A 21,000-nucleotide genomic window follows, 5' to 3' on the forward strand; every position below is an offset into this window, starting at 1 on the left:
CATGAATGATCAGGAAGTTCACTGAAGGATGTATTAAAACACTTAAATATATGTCAGAGACTCAGAACTCATCCATACAAATCAGTTTGATTGAAATCATTTTTAAACACAATAAATACAACAAATACATCAAACTGACCTTAAACAAAAGGAAGTATTTAATAAACATTACTCTTTATAACCATATTAGGCAAGAATCAGTGAGGCACAACACTAATTTATTTTAACAGAAAAATTCTGATGGCACAACTGAATCTGAATCTCTTATTGGCTCAGACAGTCAGGTAAAATGTCCTAATAGTTAATGCACATTTATGTATTAATTGACTCTCTGGAATCTCTTAAACAGTGCAGAGAGTTATCGCAAGGTGGACACTGAAGACAATTTCGAGTGGGAAATTTGCAGTAATTTTGAACAGCAAGGATGCCGAGAGCTGAGGCAGACAGCCAAGCAGAATGGCAGATGTTTTATCTTACAGTGCTTACAGTGCTGCTAAGTGTTGTAAGTATCAAAACCTTTTGGATGCCTTTGTGAAAAACATGTTGTGGCACTCAGCAGATGGACAGTGGATGAAATGCCTCTAGGAGATGTAGAGATCATTTCCAGTTTTAGGGCCTAGAAACTTCTAGATCCAGTTCCTCATCCCTTAAACAAAGGGAAGCTCCTACAAGTTCTGTTGTAACCCAATCACACACGTGGGGTATTTTGAAGGGTTGCTTTTTCCCCTGTCTCAAGCTATCTCAAGCTATCATGCAGATATTATGTACTTCGTTGTAGTGATATGCTTTAACAAGGAACCAGTTTGTTGTTCTCTGCTCATTGCTAACTGAACTAAGATACCCCTGCAGCTTTCACCCCTCAGGTACCCCAGAAAGCAGCAGAACATCCTCAGAAGGGAGCCACTGCATAGCTGCTAGGAGGAGCACATCAGAACAGAAAAAGCAAGCGGTGCTACTTGCATAACGATGCAAGTATTTAAGTGAGACCTGTAGCAGGCTGCCAGATGTAGACGTGCTTGACATTAGGAATGCTTTTAACAGCAGAAAATATTTACTAGCACTGGATAAGGTTTCCAAGTGGAGCAGGGAGTTCTGTTCCCATTAGATTTAGTAGGATGGACATGACCAAATCCCAGTTAACGTTGAAAACCACTTTTCCTTCTGGCACAGTGAGCAGAAAGGGGAAAAAAACATCCTAGTGAAAGTACATCATCTTAACCAACCTAGTACATTATACATGTTTCTTTTTCAAGCCTTACAAATATTTAAGGTGGTTTCTGGAACTGACAGAAGACTCATAATATTAATGGTAATTTAAAGCAGTTGTTCCCTCTACCCCCCTCTTTTTGGAGGTCAGCAGAAAAAAAAAAAATAATAATAAAATGCCATTCTCACAAGTGTTGTATCTGAAGTTCACTGAAGTGAACTCAGAATTTTGGCTGATTTTGAAGATTTTTCCTGAGCCAGCTTCCCAGGTTTGAAGCACAGGAAAAAAAGTGTCACAGAAACAGGTTGATTTTCAACATAAGAAGTATTATGAAGAATTCCATTTTTCCTGTGCGACCAAGGGAAGGGATGCCGTGGCCACAGCCATTCCTTGCAGGGGTTGTGGTGTTTAGTTTTCAAGTCAACTGACACGTTCGTAGTGCAGGATAAGCCACTCGGCTTTTGCTTGTGTTTTATCCAAGCACAATATTCTTTGGTGAACCTTGCAGAAGCAAATCCATGACTATGCCTTAAAAACTATGTTTTTGTTCTCCGTTAGGGGTGCTGGTGTTTGGCGTGCTGTCTGGAGTACAGCCATACGCTGCGGCCAAGGTCACAAGGACACTGCTCTGAGGCAACCCCACACGGAACCAATGTGCCAGTGAGTGACTCTGCCAGAGGGATGCTTGGGCTGCCAGAGATTTGAATCAAGCCTTTGTTTCAGAAATACTGAAATATAACTAGTGAGAAAGAAAAAGATAGCAGGTCTTGTTCATAGACTTAAACTCTTTCCCTCTACATTCATGCAATTTAGTGTCAGGGCTCATATGTGAGCATGTCTGAGGGCAGCAGCTGACCTGGGAGCAGGGTCCTCTGGGTGCATGGGCAGAAAGCAACACAAAAGTGGAGAGAATGGATCAGGACTAACTTCCATGCTGCCAGAAGTTGCTATTATATCACACTAGCTCTTCCCCTGCCTTTTAGAAGTTGTTTAATAAATTTAAGAGCCAGTAGTATTATCTAATGATGAAACTTCATTGGTAAAATGAAGATGTAACAATAAACAGTAAGTCTTAAGCACTGTAGCTTGAAAAAAGGACCTTTCCTTTACCCTCCTCCCTCTTGATTTAATAAGTTTCTCCCAGTATCATAGTGCTGCTCATACCAACCTCACCCACATGGCATATTCTAACAGGACTCATGTGCCTCCATACAAGACTATTAAGGGGAAGAAAATCTTCCCTTCTGAGTTAAAGTCTGGTGGGAACATCATCTTTCTGGCAAAGGTTGACTGTTTTCCTGCTTTTTATTTTACATAATTTTAGACAAAGGAGATGCTTTGGTTGTTGCCCACATGGTTTATCTGGTTGTCTTCTGAACTAGGTAGATTCAAGTGAAGAAGTCTTGCTGTAATATTTATCTTTTAATTTATTATGGGGGAGAAGGGAACTTTTCAGATGGGAAGCACTAAATTGATGATGTTTTGGTGTGTTTTGAGGCACAAAGAAATAACAAGTGTGTTTAAATGTTACCATCTTTTAAGAAAGACTAAAATAGAAACAAGGAGCAGCTGTGAAATACCAGCAAGGAGCACACAGGGCTGGGACCTGCACCAGCAAGGCATGGGACATGTTGTGGAGCTAGGGTTTGGGGGCTGGATTTCAATAGCAAACTGAATTTTGCCTCTTCCCCCAGTGAGTTATCAATTCCTGGGACTGAAATAAGATGTGAACATGCTCTAGACGTCTTCCCAAGGAAGAGGTGATCCAGGCCAAGCTACAGAGTCCTAGTGTTCTGGTAATTAAAGGAAAAAGTGAAACAAACCATCCCTCCCCTCCCACCCCCCCAAACTTTATTATTCATAGGTACAGCAATTTGGAAGAGGTCTTTTATGTAGTCTCATGGGGTACTGCATTGCGAGGTTGGTTGTGGCTTTTCAGGTTGGACTCTGCTCACAGTAGGGAAAAGTGGATTTTCGCACATCTCAGCATGCTCTTACCTATTTCCATAACTCAGCAGACTAAGAAAATGTACAGCTACCTCATCCTCTGTGCAGAAGGGAACTGGATTAGGGATTTTTGATTTTGCTCAGTGATACAGATAAATATGGCTCTCTTGGGGTTGTCATGTATCTGCTATCTGTTGCCAGACATTTTTCCTTATACAGATTAACAATTGTCTCCGCATTTTCATAATAGTAGGCAAGAAAAAAATCCTCTTGCTTTCATAAATTAATCCACAAGAGAGGTCCGGTAAGCTGAAGTGAAATACGTGATTACAGTTGGCAAAGCAAGGATATTAAAAACAAAACCGAAAAACAACAACTAAAAACCAACAGCAACTTACCCATAAAAAGTGAGACGCAGGAAACCAATCCTGTGGCCAAGCTTAACCAACTCCCCCTGCCTAGCAGCAGCTCCTGTTAGTAGCACAATTCCCACTTTCTTTAGGGTGCACAGCCACTGGTATGCACTTCGATCATTGTACATGATCTCTTCAAAAGGTATTTCGGGAAGCTGCAGGTCTGAGCCCCAGTACTGACGTTCTGGAAGGGAAGAAATAGAGAAGGAAGCTCTCAAAGCCTCGAAGGAGTCAAAGTGTGATGTTAATGGGATTTCCATGCAGTTGTGAATATGCCATTAATCCTGTAGCCAACAACCTGAACCCTGGTCCCCAATTATGCCTGAATAAAAAAGGATCTTCATGATAAAATTTAACAGAGCATTGCAGTAAAGAAGCAAATTTCAATCAGAAATGGAATAAAAGCCCATTTGAAGGGGATATTTTGTTAACAATACACCAGAAATGTGCATAATACTTTTTTCTGTCTGTACTGGTGAACCACAAAGGTAAGACTTTCTGAAACTAAGACCGCTTTCAAAATTTCTCCTAGAGGGTAAAACAGCACAGAGCACCTTGAGATGCCCCTCGGAAGCACGGCATGGATACATATCAATGAAAGGATTACGCTCCCAGTGCAGGACAGCAGAAGACAGACATCAGTGTTACACCTTAGAAGCTGAGTAACTACATCACAGTTGCGTAAGTGACCAACTGATTTTCTTTTGTAGACCTGTCTTCATCAAGTCACATGCAGCCATGCTAAGTTCTGCAGGATGGTGTCATTGCTTGTCTCATTCTTTTTTGTGAGCATTAGTGTTGTTTTGGATGATTGCAAAAAAGAGCCCGAGATGTTAACAAACCCAAACACTGCCAGAAGGTAAGGATAACGATAGAAAAATTGAGCAATGAGCAAGAAGCTTTGTCTTGCCCATTGTCAGAGCATTTGACAACAGAATAGTAAGAATTAGAGTTCCCAAGCAGATAGAACACCTAACAGAGAAGAAATAAAACTAACACTGGGTTGTAAGTAGAAGAAAGAATGATTATTTTCTGAGGAAGAATGTACTCTGGTGTCAGTCAACATGGCCTTATATCCATTTGTAAAGATAATCTATGGAAAGGGCAAAGCATTAATACAGTGACAGAATGTAGTCATAATTAGATACGAGCATGAGGCTTGGGCAGATATTTCATGTTATGAAGGGCTACACAATGCAAAATTCTTCCTTCAGCATGGCTAAGTTCTAAGAATTATGCCTAAATTACACTATATTAAATTAAACCATATGACCCACAACTCAGATCTGGATTGTTGTGCTGGAAACTGCCTCTGGAAAAGCAAAGTCTTGTTGGGTGTCCAGCCAGGCAGAGGGGCACTGACCTCCCAGGCATGCTAAGGGAACGCACGGACATGGTGGCAGCTCACAACCCAAGTCCCTGACTGCACCTGGTGCCAGGACACTCCCCTCACATGCCTGGTAGGGGAGGGATGAGGCTTCCCCACAGAGAGCATGCAGCTAGCATTGACTGCAGCTGGGGAGATTTTTTGTCATTTACTTGTATCTTCTTTCCTGTACATTTCCTTCCTTCTCTGCATAGCAACTCTACAGTTCTGGGACTGTGACTCAAGGGGAGATGCCAAGACCAGGCTTTTCTCTCTCTCATGAAAAGGGAGTAAGAAATTCCTGCCACTGGCTCTAACAAAGAACCTTCTCGCATGGGGTGGGCTGTTGCAGCCATTTTAGGTGCTGGAGATACCCAGCTCCAGGGAGCACCACAGGAAAGCCCCGGATATTTTCAGTCACTTCACACACACCTGGAATTAATTATTCCTTTCCTATCTCTGTTCTGTCCCAGGACAATAACCCTTTCCTTCCTTGGGCACTCTCAACCTCACACAACATCCATTTCTCTCCAGGTGGGATGCAGACACACAGAGATTAGGAATTTACTGATTTTTCTCTTTCTCTTCATTTTCAGGAATTTGTATGGCTTGCAGCCCACAGTCAGAGAACACACCTGTGCTCACCCAGAGGATAATGAGAGCTCCTACAAGAACAGCCCTTCTACAGAAGCTCCCCTGCCAGCTCTCTGCTCCTGGGGACCCTCAACAGGAGATGTAAGTCCTCTACTGTGGACTGCCTCTGGAATCACTCACATAGGAGGATGGGTCTGAAGTAAAGCTTGGAATCCTTTCACAGATGATGGTGATAATTATTATTAATATCTACTTTCCCCCTTATGTAAAAGCAGAGTCCCTCAGGAGGACCCCAGCACGGGTGCCCTGCTGCACTAAGAGGTGGAAGAGAATTCAACAAGGGTAAGCAGCAAGAGTGGAGATGCAAGTTGAAGGTCTGTAGTAAGCCCACCAGCAAAAGGCACTCAATACAATAACAAAGTGCCACTGGGCAGAGGATAGGCAAGCACAAAGGAGCAGCTGGCTGTACATGTGATGTATGGCAAACAAGTACAAGAAGTCAGCTCTGTCAGGAGCAGGGGAAGTGCCCTTGTGCCTTTCAGAAGAAGGAAAGAAGAAAATACCACCAAGAAAGGATAAAAACGAGGTGGAAAAGAAGATGCCCAACAACATTGATTGCTAGCTGCATGCATCAAACAGCCCACAAAGCCACTCACCTTGGAAGTGGATCAAACCCTAACAGACCTCCTCTCTGCCATTTTATACTCACAGCTAATTTGGGATGTGCTTGTTAAGGACTAATTGTTCGCCTGTGTGGGGAGGGTGGTTAAGAAGTGAGCTGTGGGGATGATTTTTGTTAACGAACGCAAGCTCTGTAAAGTAAAGTCTTGCTTTGAGGCTTAAACCTGTGCTGATGTTTTTGAAACAACGCTTGAATCTGGAAGGGCCAATGCATGGAAGGGGGGGAACCCTGAAAATGGGGGGCACTGAGACCCCAGAAACTACTGCTGCAGTGGGGAAACCCCACAAACTGGAGAGGCAGACAAAAGGTGTAGGGGAGGCTACTCCCATGCAGGGGTTTCTCAAGGCTTACTCGAGGACAAACTTGCAGTTTTTGTGAGACCCGGGGTCATCTGAGGTCAACCAATTAGCCCTCGGGGTTACTCGAGGTCAACGTTGGAGATTTTTGGGAGCCCTGGGGTCATCTGAGGTCAACCAATTAGCCCTCGGGGTTACTCGAGGTCAAACTTGGAGATTTTTGGGAGCCCCGGGGGTTATCTGAGGTCAACCAATTAGCCCTCGGGGTTACTCGAGGTCAACCTTGGAGATTTTTGGGAGCCCCGGGGTCATCTGAGGTCAACCAATTAGCCCTCGGGGTTACTCGAGGTCAAACTTGGAGATTTTTGGGTCCCCGGGGTCATCTGAGGTCAACCAATTAGCCCTCGGGGTTACTCGAGGTCAAACTTGGAGATTTTTGGGAGCCCCGGGGTCATCTGAGGTCAACCAATTAGCCCCCGGGGTTACTCGAGGTCAAACTTGGAGATTTTTGGGAGCCCCGGGGTCATCTGAGGTCAACCAATTAGCCCTCGGGGTTACTCGAGGTCAACCTTGGAGATTTTTGGGAGCCCCGGGGTCATCTGAGGTCAACCAATTAGCCCCCGGGGTTACTCGAGGTCAAACTTGGAGATTTTTGGGAGCCCCGGGGTCATCTGAGGTCAACCAATTAGCCCTCGGGGTTACTCGAGGTCAACCTTGGAGATTTTTGGGAGCCCCGGGGTCATCTGAGGTCAACCAATTAGCCCTCGGGGTTACTCGAGGTCAAACTTGGAGATTTTTGGGAGCCCCGGGGTCATCTGAGGTCAACCAATTAGCCCTCGGGGTTACTCGAGGTCAAACTTGGAGATTTTTGGGAGCCCCGGGGTCATCTGAGGTCAACCAATTAGCCCTCGGGGTTACTCGAGGTCAACCTTGGAGATTTTTGGGAGCCCCGGGGTCATCAGAGGTCAACCAATTAGCCCTCGGGGTTACTCGAGGTCAAACTTGGAGATTTTTGGGAGCCCCGGGGTCATCTGAGGTCAACCAATTAGCCCCCGGGGTTACTCGAGGTCAAACTTGGAGATTTTTGGGAGCCCCGGGGTCATCTGAGGTCAACCAATTAGCCCTCGGGGTTACTCGAGGTCAAACTTGGAGATTTTTGGGAGCCCCGGGGTCATCTGAGGTCAACCAATTAGCCCCCGGGGTTACTCGAGGTCAAACTTGCAGAAATTTGGGAGCCCCGGGGTCATCAGAGGTCAACCAATTAGCCCTCGGGGTTACTCGAGGTCAAACTTGGAGATTTTTGGGAGCCCCGGGGTCATCTGAGGTCAACCAATTAGCCCTCGGGGTTACTCGAGGTCAAACTTGGAGATTTTTGGGAGCCCCGGGGTCATCTGAGGTCAACCAATTAGCCCCCGGGGTTACTCAAGGTCAAACTTGCAGAAATTTGGGAGCCCCGGGGTCATCTGAGGTCAACCAATTAGCCCTCGGGGTTACTCGAGGTCAAACTTGGAGATTTTTGGGAGCCCCGGGGTCATCTGAGGTCAACCAATTAGCCCCCGGGGTTACTCGAGGTCAAACTTGGAGATTTTTGGGAGCCCCGGGGTCATCTGAGGTCAACCAATTAGCCCTCGGGGTTACTCGAGGTCAACCTTGCAGATTTTTGGGAGCCCCGGGGTCATCTGAGGTCAACCAATTAGCCCCCGGGGTTACTCGAGGTCAAACTTGGAGATTTTTGGGAGCCCCGGGGTCACCTGAGGTCAACCAATTAGCCCTCGGGGTTACTCGAGGTCAACGTTGGAGATTTTTGGGAGCCCTGGGGTCATCTGAGGTCAACCAATTAGCCCTCGGGGTTACTCGAGGTCAAACTTGGAGATTTTTGGGAGCCCCGGGGTCATCTGAGGTCAACCAATTAGCCCTCGGGGTTACTCGAGGTCAAACTTGGAGATTTTTGGGAGCCCCGGGGTCATCTGAGGTCAACCAATTAGCCCTCGGGGTTACTCGAGGTCAACCTTGCAGATTTTTGGGAGCCCCGGGGTCATCTGAGGTCAACCAATTAGCCCTCGGGGTTACTCGAGGTCAAACTTGGAGATTTTTGGGAGCCCCGGGGTCATCTGAGGTCAACCAATTAGCCCTCGGGGTTACTCGAGGTCAACGTCGGAGATTTTTGGGAGCCCCGGGGTCATCTGAGGTCAACCAATTAGCCCTCGGGGTTACTCGAGGTCAAACTTGGAGATTTTTGGGAGCCCCGGGGTCATCTGAGGTCAACCAATTAGCCCCCGGGGTTACTCGAGGTCAAACTTGCAGAAATTTGGGAGCCCCAGGGTCATCTGAGGTCAACCAATTAGCCCTCGGGGTTACTCGAGGTCAAACTTGCAGAAATTTGGGAGCCCCGGGGTCATCTGAGGTCAACCAATTAGCCCTCGGGGTTACTCGAGGTCAAACTTGGAGATTTTTGGGAGCCCCGGGGTCATCAGAGGTCAACCAATTAGCCCTCGGGGTTACTCGAGGTCAAACTTGGAGATTTTTGGGAGCCCCGGGGTCATCTGAGGTCAACCAATTAGCCCCCGGGGTTACTCAAGGTCAAACTTGCAGAAATTTGGGAGCCCCGGGGTCATCTGAGGTCAACCAATTAGCCCTCGGGGTTACTCGAGGTCAACCTTGGAGATTTTTGGGAGCCCCGGGGTCATCTGAGGTCAACCAATTAGCCCTCGGGGTTACTCGAGGTCAAACTTGGAGATTTTTGGGAGCCCCGGGGTCATCTGAGGTCAACCAATTAGCCCTCGGGGTTACTCGAGGTCAAACTTGGAGATTTTTGGGAGCCCCGGGGTCATCTGAGGTCAACCAATTAGCCCTCGGGGTTACTCGAGGTCAACCTTGGAGATTTTTGGGAGCCCCGGGGTCATCTGAGGTCAACCAATTAGCCCTCGGGGTTACTCGAGGTCAACGTTGGAGATTTTTGGGAGCCCTGGGGTCATCTGAGGTCAACCAATTAGCCCTCGGGGTTACTCGAGGTCAAACTTGGAGATTTTTGGGAGCCCCGGGGTCATCTGAGGTCAACCAATTAGCCCCCGGGGTTACTCGAGGTCAAACTTGGAGATTTTTGGGAGCCCCAGGGTCATCTGAGGTCAACCAATTAGCCCTCGGGGTTACTCGAGGTCAAACTTGCAGAAATTTGGTAGCCCGGGGTCATCAGAGGTCAACCAATTAGCCCTCGGGGTTACTCGAGGTCAAACTTGGAGATTTTTGGGAGCCCCGGGGTCATCAGAGGTCAACCAATTAGCCCTCGGGGTTACTCGAGGTCAAACTTGGAGATTTTTGGGAGCCCCGGGGTCATCTGAGGTCAACCAATTAGCCCCCGGGGTTACTCAAGGTCAAACTTGCAGAAATTTGGGAGCCCCGGGGTCATCTGAGGTCAACCAATTAGCCCTCGGGGTTACTCGAGGTCAAACTTGGAGATTTTTGGGAGCCCCGGGGTCATCTGAGGTCAACCAATTAGCCCTCGGGGTTACTCGAGGTCAAACTTGGAGATTTTTGGGAGCCCCGGGGTCATCTGAGGTCAACCAATTAGCCCTCGGGGTTACTCGAGGTCAAACTTGGAGATTTTTGGGAGCCCCGGGGTCATCTGAGGTCAACCAATTAGCCCTCGGGGTTACTCGAGGTCAAACTTGGAGATTTTTGGGAGCCCCGGGGTCATCTGAGGTCAACCAATTAGCCCTCGGGGTTACTCGAGGTCAACGTTGGAGATTTTTGGGAGCCCTGGGGTCATCTGAGGTCAACCAATTAGCCCTCGGGGTTACTCGAGGTCAAACTTGGAGATTTTTGGGAGCCCCGGGGTCATCTGAGGTCAACCAATTAGCCCCCGGGGTTACTCGAGGTCAAACTTGGAGATTTTTGGGAGCCCCGGGGTCATCTGAGGTCAACCAATTAGCCCTCGGGGTTACTCGAGGTCAACGTTGGAGATTTTTGGGAGCCCTGGGGTCATCTGAGGTCAACCAATTAGCCCTCGGGGTTACTCGAGGTCAAACTTGGAGATTTTTGGGAGCCCCGGGGTCATCTGAGGTCAACCAATTAGCCCCCGGGGTTACTCGAGGTCAAACTTGGAGATTTTTGGGAGCCCCGGGGTCATCTGAGGTCAACCAATTAGCCCTCGGGGTTACTCGAGGTCAAACTTGCAGAAATTTGGTAGCCCGGGGTCATCAGAGGTCAACCAATTAGCCCTCGGGGTTACTCGAGGTCAAACTTGGAGATTTTTGGGAGCCCCGGGGTCATCTGAGGTCAACCAATTAGCCCTCGGGGTTACTCGAGGTCAACCTTGGAGATTTTTGGGAGCCCCGGGGTCATCTGAGGTCAACCAATTAGCCCTCGGGGTTACTCGAGGTCAAACTTGGAGATTTTTGGGAGCCCCGGGGTCATCTGAGGTCAACCAATTAGCCCCCGGGGTTACTCGAGGTCAAACTTGGAGATTTTTGGGAGCCCCGGGGTCATCTGAGGTCAACCAATTAGCCCTCGGGGTTACTCGAGGTCAAACTTGGAGATTTTTGGGAGCCCCGGGGTCATCTGAGGTCAACCAATTAGCCCTCGGGGTTACTCGAGGTCAAACTTGCAGAAATTTGGGAGCCCCGGGGTCATCAGAGGTCAACCAATTAACCCTCGGGGTTACTCGAGGTCAAACTTGGAGATTTTTGGGAGCCCCGGGGTCATCTGAGGTCAACCAATTAGCCCCCGGGGTTACTCGAGGTCAAACTTGGAGATTTTTGGGAGCCCCGGGGTCATCTGAGGTCAACCAATTAGCCCTCGGGGTTACTCGAGGTCAAACTTGGAGATTTTTGGGAGCCCCGGGGTCATCTGAGGTCAACCAATTAGCCCTCGGGGTTACTCGAGGTCAAACTTGCAGAAATTTGGGAGCCCCGGGGTCATCAGAGGTCAACCAATTAGCCCTCGGGGTTACTCGAGGTCAAACTTGGAGATTTTTGGGAGCCCCGGGGTCATCAGAGGTCAACCAATTAGCCCTCGGGGTTACTCGAGGTCAAACTTGGAGATTTTTGGGAGCCCCGAGGTCATCTGAGGTCAACCAATTAGCCCTCGGGGTTACTCGAGGTCAACCTTGGAGATTTTTGGGAGTCCCGGGGTCATCTGAGGTCAACCAATTAGCCCTCGGGGTTACTCGAGGTCAAACTTGGAGATTTTTGGGAGCCCCGGGGTCATCTGAGGTCAACCAATTAGCCCTCGGGGTTACTCGAGGTCAAACTTGCAGAAATTTGGGAGCCCCGCGGTCATCTGAGGTCAACCAATTAGCCCTCGGGGTTACTCGAGGTCAAACTTGGAGATTTTTGGGAGCCCCGGGGTCATCTGAGGTCAACCAATTAGCCCCCGGGGTTACTCGAGGTCAAACTTGGAGATTTTTGGGAGCCCCGGGGTCATCTGAGGTCAACCAATTAGCCCTCGGGGTTACTCGAGGTCAAACTTGGAGATTTTTGGGAGCCCCGGGGTCATCTGAGGTCAACCAATTAGCCCTCGGGGTTACTCGAGGTCAAACTTGCAGAAATTTGGGAGCCCCGGGGTCATCAGAGGTCAACCAATTAGCCCTCGGGGTTACTCGAGGTCAAACTTGGAGATTTTTGGGAGCCCCGGGGTCATCTGAGGTCAACCAATTAGCCCCCGGGGTTACTCGAGGTCAAACTTGGAGATTTTTGGGAGCCCCGGGGTCATCTGAGGTCAACCAATTAGCCCTCGGGGTTACTCGAGGTCAAACTTGGAGATTTTTGGGAGCCCCGGGGTCATCTGAGGTCAACCAATTAGCCCTCGGGGTTACTCGAGGTCAAACTTGGAGATTTTTGGGAGCCCCGGGGTCATCTGAGGTCAACCAATTAGCCCCCGGGGTTACTCGAGGTCAAACTTGGAGATTTTTGGGAGCCCCGGGGTCATCTGAGGTCAACCAATTAGCCCTCGGGGTTACTCGAGGTCAACGTTGGAGATTTTTGGGAGCCCTGGGGTCATCTGAGGTCAACCAATTAGCCCTCGGGGTTACTCGAGGTCAACCTTGCAGATTTTTGGGAGCCCCGGGGTCATCTGAGGTCAACCAATTAGCCCTCGGGGTTACTCGAGGTCAAACTTGGAGATTTTTGGGAGCCCCGGGGTCATCTGAGGTCAACCAATTAGCCCTCGGGGTTACTCGAGGTCAACGTTGGAGATTTTTGGGAGCCCTGGGGTCATCTGAGGTCAACCAATTAGCCCTCGGGGTTACTCGAGGTCAACCTTGCAGATTTTTGGGAGCCCCGGGGTCATCTGAGGTCAACCAATTAGCCCTCGGGGTTACTCGAGGTCAAACTTGCAGAAATTTGGTAGCCCTGGGGTGACTGATGGCAGCCCTGTGCCCAGCCGTTTCGGGGCTGTGCTCCTCATTCTCTGTCTGTGCCTCCATCCCCCCGCAGCGCGCCCCGTTCCCCGCTGTCGCTGCCCCTTTGCCCTCAGGGCAGCCCAGCAGCTCCTGGCGCTGTCAGGCTGCCTCCCTTGGACTTTGTTCTTTGGGGATCTGTGCCGCTGTTGTGCAGTTTGTGGCTCACACACAGTCAAAATACAGTCAGAGAAAGCTTTAGTTGTTGCTCATGCAAAGTATTATTTATTCCCAGATTAAGTTTGAGAAAACCATTCAGCCTTTCTGCAACTCAGCACGTGTCTGTTCCCAAGAACCCTATTTCCCCCTATTTTGACGCACTTACATTTGAAATTCAACAAATTGTTGTTTTACTCTTTTACTCCCAAAATTCCCAATGGCTGATGGATATAGAAACAGGTTTTTAAAACATGAGTAGGGAATAATTATTAAAATTATTCATAACCTTATGCTGGATTTGTATTTCTGTTGTGCTTTGTCTCTGCTGACTTCATTGGGAATGGGACTTTCTAAGAAATCAAATAATGAGGTCTATAACTTTAATTATTTTCTCCAGAACATCCCAATGCTGATAACGCCTCCTTCTCTATTTTGTTTTCTATTTTTTTTGATGCCGTCTCCCTAGGAGTGCTGCTATTGCTCATACTGATTTATCGTTTAATATTTTCTTGCTGCTTAATACAAGGAACTAAGTCTGCTTCACTGCATGGAGCTCACCACCAGACCTGAAACCTGGCAGCCACACCGCAGGAAGGAGCAGAACTTGCAGCCTGTGTGACCGAAGCACACAGCCCTGGCTCTCCAGGGATGCTGTCCTGTGGCCACCCGGGAGCTCCGGTCCTTCCCCCGGCTGAACATTTCACAAGCTCTGTAGCCGAGACTCATGGGGCCGCCCTTCTGATTGCTGCAGGAGCCCTCTCGTGTAACCCTGAAGATGACCACCTGCAGCTTCTTCACGGGAAAAATGTGAGGTGATCATAAGCAGAAACACCAGGGCGGTGTTGGACTTGTTGGACTTCCACCCGTAGGTCACAGAGCAGCATTGCTGAACACAACCAGCAGCAGCCAAGGTTTTCTTGATGGAAAAATAACACCATCCGCTCTGATGGAAAGAAGACCACGAATGTTCAAAAATTGTGTGTGTACCAGGATAAAGAGTACTAGTGCCAGGTTTGCAAGAATTTTTAATAAGAGCTGTGCCTTGCGCAAAGGAGGAGCAAACTGTTTTCCGTGCTGGATCTGATTTTTAACTCCTAACAAAAGGTTGCCCTTTGTGAAACCACGGCCATTTTATTTTAGTGGACAAAGAAATGCGTACAGAGCACGATGACAGCTCTCCGTGCACGGGCAAGTGTCAAACTGCCATCTGCTGGTGCAGTTGGAGATATCTGGGCCTCCTTCTGGGGAACAATAGATTTTTTTTTCCTTCATCTTTCCATAGGATGATCCTAAGTCATACTCATACAGCTCAAAATCAGGCTTCAGACGTACAGAATACATTAGGCTGAGATGCTTTCCGATTAGAAGTTCTGGCAGAGCCCCAAGGAAGCTGGCACAATGACCAGGGGCGGTGTTTTCAGTTTCCCTTACTCGTGCCCATGAAACACTCCCCACCCAGAGCACAGCTGGTGGAGGGCTCTGTCTCTGCAGCCACCTCACGCTTCTCTCAGAGTGTTTCACTTGCTGTAACTTTGGTAAACTGCAGCCGTTTCAGCTGAGGGCTTCCATGGCAATACCTGCCTCAAATATTTTGGGAGAGCTTCAACAACAACAAAAATGGTCCCAAACCCAATGGACCAGTGAAAGATAAGCAGTGTGGCCACGCCAAAATTCCTACATTGGCTTAGCTGAGAAGTTTTAATGTTTTCATTCTTTCAAGTGTCAAATTTGGAAAGTCACCCACTTCTTAGGACATTTGCCATTCTGTTGAAACCAGCCAAATTTGGCTAGCCAAGTATATATTTTAAGATTTTCATAGACATCTGCAAAATCCAATTAATTTTCTTCAACAGCGGGCAGTGCTGTAGCAGCTCATTAGTGCAGACAAAAACACACAAGGGCCGCTAAACTCTATGACTATCTTGACTAGCCCTCAATATTCTTATGCCAAGATCACTTCATTAAAATAATTTTTAAATTTTTTTGTTTGTTTGTTTGTTTTTTTTCAGCCTATTCCTGCCAGGACCAATTTTGCTAGACAAAACTGAAATAGGTATCACCTAAATTTTAATGGCTCCAGTGCATTTGGCCAAGAATGGCAACGTCGACAGAAAGGGAAAAGGCAGGAAATGAATCACGGAGCCCAAAGCGCGGCTTCTCACCAGGACACTTTCTGGAGCCTGGCTGTCGTTAACGCAGTTAACTTTAATTTAATTTGTCTGTGCTCCTGGCACAGGGCACTGAGCTCCACGACTGTGCATCACATTTCCTACTTTACAGCTACTGGCGATTTTCTTCCACAGTTGGAGTGACTGCAGAGAATAATGTGCTACTGCACTGCTGGTGTGGGCCGCTGAACCCAGCCTGGTCTTTTTTTGCTTATTTATTTAGAGTTTAAAACAGGACAGGGTTAAAGCCACGTGAAATGGTTGCCCACATACCTGAAAGCGAGCTGCCACAGTCTCGGTTATATTGACATAAATCGAGTTTGTAAACATCGTTAGATTAAATCTGAAATGACTACAGGTATGCTGGAGTAACTAAACCTTAGGTCAAGCTGTAACTCCTATCAAATGGCCTTGCTAGGAAGCATCATAGGCAACTGTTTTCTCCCATGTATGTCATGCATACTCACGATAACCCACAGATGCACCATACATATCCATAGCTACAACACTGAAAGACTGGTTCATAGTAAGAGGTACCGAGATTTCCTCAGAAATCTGCTTTTCTGCTGTGAGCTGTTTTTAATTGCTTACAGCTTCAGCAAAATACAGCCTTTTGGGCAGATTTCTTTTTATGCCGAAGTTTTTCTTATATTGAGTTTATAGGGAGAACAATCAATCAAAAGGGTCAGGCATTTCAGAGAACAAAATGGAGTGAAGAAGCATATTTTCTGCCTGTTTTTGAGAAAAAAAATCCAGCAAAGGTACTAATTCTTCTGACTTTGGTGACAGGCAACGTCAGAAATATGCTTGGGTGAATTCTCCAGTACAGAGGAGGAAACATTCAACATGAACGATGGGAGCACCTGTCAGGGAGGAGGAAGATGTGCACTACCTGGGAAAAACTGAGGGATGTAATGTGGGAAGCGGGTGGTGCAGGGCCTGGAGACTGAGCAAAATCTGCTGCAGACTGCAGAGGAAGCGTAAGCCAGGCAGGGGGATGGGGTTCCTCCCTGGCAGCAGCTGTCCATAGTTTGGTGACAGCACCCTGACACAGCCCCTGAAGACACCGAGGCGCCTTCTACCTGCATAACCAGACTGCAAACTCTTCTCCCTTTCTCCTCTCTGAGCAGCAGCCGTCTGCGCCTGTCTTGTGCTGAGACGTGAGCAGTGAAATCTTGCATCGCTGCATGTTTCTGGGGTGAAAACGCTCTGCCCAGGGACCAGTGCCAGTCACCCGAGTCACCTGGCTTAGCGTGGCCAGGGCAGAAGGTGCTGAGAGCCCCCGGTGCCGAGCTCCCTGTGCTGCACCCCCTGCCCTCCTGCGCGCCGCTAGATGGACCTCTGGGCTGCTCCGTGCTGCTGCTGCCTCTGCGCCGCCCGACGTGGCCACACGCTGCATTCACTTCTCGTGCAAGAGGAAAAAACTCATTTCATCACTGGGCAGCAAGCACACATGGCACTGGAACCGCTGCTCGCCCCCCGGCCGGGACGCTGCTCTCTGCTCTGATTTCAGCCGGCCGGCCTGGCTCTGCTGGCATCGGAGCTATTTGGTTAACAGCACCCTCGTCTGCTTTACATCACACCCAGCTCACTTGGTGTTTTAGCTGATGTTCAGTTAAGTTGTCCAGTCATCGACTGTAAAGATTACACCCAGAGAGGAGACCAAGAGCATTTGACAAAAGGAGACTGCATCACTTACACCCCCCTTACTCCAGGGCTGCCAGCACCCACCGTGCCCTCCGAGCGGCAGCTTTCACCTGGTGCTGAGGGACACGCTGCACTTCAAAGAAATGTAAAAGGCAATTTCTTTCTTTCTTTTTTTTTTTAAAAAAAAAAAGTTCTCCCTCTCTGGATACAGGTAGCAAGCACAAAACACCACATGCTCATAAAAAAAGTGAACCCCGACCCTACAGAGTTACATTTTCAGCAGTTGCAAAGTCTGCAGATTTCCAGCCACGAGTACTCCTTACTGCTCTGGCTCAGCTCGTTAGAGGCTGTCCAAGAAACACAACACACGTACCCAAATATAAGCCACTCGCACAGACCATCTTTTATACCCCATCCCATGTTTCAAAGAAGCTGTGGTATGATCGACAAGCTGTTGAATTTCACAACATGTTCACAAAATGAAGGAAGTGCAATCCTTGAGGAGACGCAGAATCTCACCTCATTAAATTCCTTCGTGCGACCACTCTGTGGCTGTCTGTTCACTGCTCCAGTGTGTTTAAGCCAAGATACATCCCTTCACACATTCGAAAGTTTGGGAAAAAATAAAATATAGATGTTTTCCTTTTTCTCTATTAAAGGTTATAAAATTAAAATAGCTGTAGCTATGCTGTGTGAACCGCCAAGAACATCCTTTGAAAGACAGATTTCGGTTTCAGTGTTTGTGCAGGTAAAACAACCATGTGCAAACTAATGGGGTATTTAACGTGCAACTTTTCCTTCCTGATCTCGCTAATAAATATTTCCCTAATCTTCCTTACATAAAATAAAAGGGACATTACTATTTCTCGGAATATACCAACAGATTTTTTCCCACTTTGGAAAACACCCATGGAGCCTGAAGTTTAACTGCAGCTCCAAGTGCCCCAGGCTTCTCTGAGCACACGAACTGTAGGGTTCCCCTGTTCAAGTTCCCAGCTGTTACCGTGCTTGCTGGAAGCTCCACCTCAAATGGGATGCAAAACCCAAGGCACAGTGTGGCAGTGCAAGGCAGTACTTACTCAGTATGCCTGTCCAGAACCGCCCTTGATTTCAGTATGACACATGTGCCAAGTCTTACAGCTGCACTGCAGGCAACCCTCAAGGGGCAGCAACTCACCTGCTCCTCCTCCCCACCAGACCCCTGCAGAGAAGCGCTCGCCTGGCCTCCCATCTCCAACTCTAAGGAGCTGAGGGAGACAAAAGCTAAACACAAACTGCTCCTGTAAATAACCTGCACAGCAAAGCAGCCATGTGCATCCCACCAAGGTACTGGGAGTTTATCCTCTCCCCGACTCCGCACTGCATTCAGGACTCAACGCTGTCTGCAGAGCAAAGAGGTGTTTAACCTCCACTGTACTGCTTGGAGTACTTCCAGGAGACAGAACTGTTCACTGATACTCTGCAGGCCGCTACTGAAACTGAGAAATGGTTCAAGTAAAATTGCTTCCTAGGCTTTTTTTTTTTTTTTTTTAAATTTTTAGCTACTTCATATTTTAAAATAAATGTTAAAAAATAGTTAAAAAGTGGTAAATTTAGTCAAATCCTGCCTTGGCAAGGCCATCAACTCTGTCCTCCAAGTTCCAGTTCTCTCAAATGAATTCACTTCCAGTGACAAGTGCAGCCAGCATCCTCCTCAGTGGATTATTGTTTTTCTTTTTAAAAGGTGCAGCCTGGTACATGAATGCTGACACAGTGCATGTTATAAATCCTACCTCATGTTGCAGAAAAAAAAGTTCCCAGCCCTTCAGTGGCATATTATCGCAGCCAAGAGCTTAGTCTTTGAGCTACTGCAGGAGTAACCTTTCCCCCTGACATTTCCCACTGTACTGTGTAATGACACTGTGGTAAATATGCCAGAAGCTGAAAATGCATTGTGTACAGCTCCAAGTTTTTACTAATCCTTGGGAAATGTATGGAATGCAGCAGCAGCTGGTATCTGGGACTAAAATATATGTATAAATCTAGTGCAGCTCGTAAAGTTTTTGCTATAAAAATTATGCCCTCACTTAAAATCTTCCATTTAATTTGAAACTGTTAATAGTTTGTCTGAACTCCAATTTTTACCTATTCTGAAAATATTTTCATATACGTACAGATGCAGTATATTGACGTACCCACCGTGAACATGGAAAACAAATGGTTCTTTCACTCTTCTCTCTCTCTCCGCAGCCCTTGAATTCTTAGATGTCTCTAGAGCCCTGACCATTTACAGAGCTTTCCAAACGAGCATGCAGTCTTTGCAGCCTTCCTTGACGCCCAGCACCTTGCTATGGAAGTGTCACTGTTAAAAGGAGCAGAAGGGCTACTTCATCCCTGAGGCAGGCCAGGTTTCCCTTCGGGCTGCCCTGATCTCAAGCCAGTCTGCCAGCACAGGCAGGACTCAGTCTGCAAGCAGTACCAACCCCAGACAGGAGGTTATTTCCCTACCTCGCACTCCGACACCCGCCGAGCTGCAGCACCTTACAGCAAACCCTGGCACAAAGACAGTGGATGCTCTAGAAGTACGAAGCGAATGGACTGGGGAGAGCAGCTGGGCTCAGATGCTTTTGTTATATTGCTGCTGAAGACCGAGAAGTAGGCTAGGTGAAGTAGTTGCCCAGCAGGTTAAAGCATTTTTAAACTGTTTTTACCATTTCTCCTGTCTGTGAGGGTCATTTAGAGCTGTAACCCTCACCCTTCAACACTCCTAGAGCGAGAACAAACTTGCATATTTAGAGCATGCAGCAAACCAATGCCTTCACAGCACTGCCCAGACCTTCCAAAATATTAGAAAGGAATAATCTCCATCAACAGAAGTACGTGGAAAAATTTTTTAGAGCCACACTAAAATAAAGTGATTCATTTGCAGCAATAAAGCCACAGAAAAAAGGGAGAAACCTGCATGATTTAAATACCAGCTCGAGGCAGTGTGCATAATAAATGTGTTTACTATCAGCAAAGGGGAAATTGGCTGACACTCACATTGGCTTTCTACACTGACTGCCAGATGATTGTTTTTATCAGGTACATTGAATGAATTAAAAGAGTAGGCTAGATGACAACTTTCATATAATGACTTTTAGCATAGAGTTTAGTACAGTATTTTTAATCTTTACACTTTACATACTAGTCATTTTTATTTTTTTCCCCAGAGCTATCATAGGGTTTAACTCAAATATATTGGTGCTAGTTCTAACCCTTCTGGTAGCTTGGATCTTGGGTCTAATTTTTATCATTTATGTCTGATGTAGGCACGAACTACTTTTAAATGATGCACATATGCCTGAAAAACAATGAAGGACTTCCTTTCCTGATGGGTCCCAGAGACCATCACAGCAACTCAAGTAAAACACTACTAATTTCAACAGCAGGAGGAGAGAGACAAGTCAACACTAAAAGCAGCAATATTTATGAAGATTTCCTTCTCCTCAGCCCCACATGAAAACGTTACACGCTGTCCAATATTTACAATTTGACAAATTAGCAGGTTCACGATTTTTGGGGAAAGGGACAGGAAAGCATATGTAATAAAACTAAAAAAGATCCTGTGATGCTAAGATATTGATGTAACCACAGTTAATATAGTTTCCATTGTACTCCAGCAGAAATTTAAGAACATAAGCTCCAAAACCTGAGAGAGCAAGAAAGATAGCAGCGAGCCATTAGTGTTTGGACAGACCTAGTTCTCGCCTGCACAGCACAGATGCAGTTGCCATATTAAAAATCTCTGTGTAGCTGGATGATTCCCAAGGGATAAAAACAAAGGTCTTGTAGAGTTATTTCACGTCGTTATTGACCAATTGCATTACGATTAATAAAACCCAGATCTAGGTGCTTTTCAAAGTGGGAAGAACAACCTGCTTTTGAAAGAAGTCGTCATCACAACTTCCAGCTTCAGAATAATAATTAAGAGAAAAAAAATAATAAATAAATACCATTACTTGATTACTTGATCATACCAGGTTTAGCCACAGAAAGACTCTACATCAGACGTCTGCACAAAATGAGAAGAGGGCCTTTGCCCAATTTCTGCAGACAGTGTGCAATCATCAACAAACACTTGGAATTAATTATTCTGCATTTAAGAT

At 47.0% G+C, this 21,000-nt stretch overlaps 1 protein-coding gene across 1 annotated transcript in view; it reads right to left on the minus strand.

Moving 5' to 3' along the window:
• BBOX1 (gamma-butyrobetaine hydroxylase 1) overlaps positions 1–21,000 on the minus strand; it is a 48,862-nt gene that overhangs the window by 8,684 nt on the left and 19,178 nt on the right. Inside the window, exon 4 of the mRNA XM_084288244.1 lies at positions 3,553–3,751. Within this exon, the coding sequence (XP_084144370.1) occupies positions 3,553–3,751 (199 nt within the window). The remainder of the gene's footprint in view (positions 1–3,552; positions 3,752–21,000) is intronic.

The sequence above is a fragment of the Netta rufina genome (assembly GCF_964035555.1).
Source record: "Netta rufina genome assembly, chromosome: 5".
In the NCBI taxonomy this organism is placed as follows: Eukaryota; Metazoa; Chordata; class Aves; order Anseriformes; family Anatidae; genus Netta; species Netta rufina.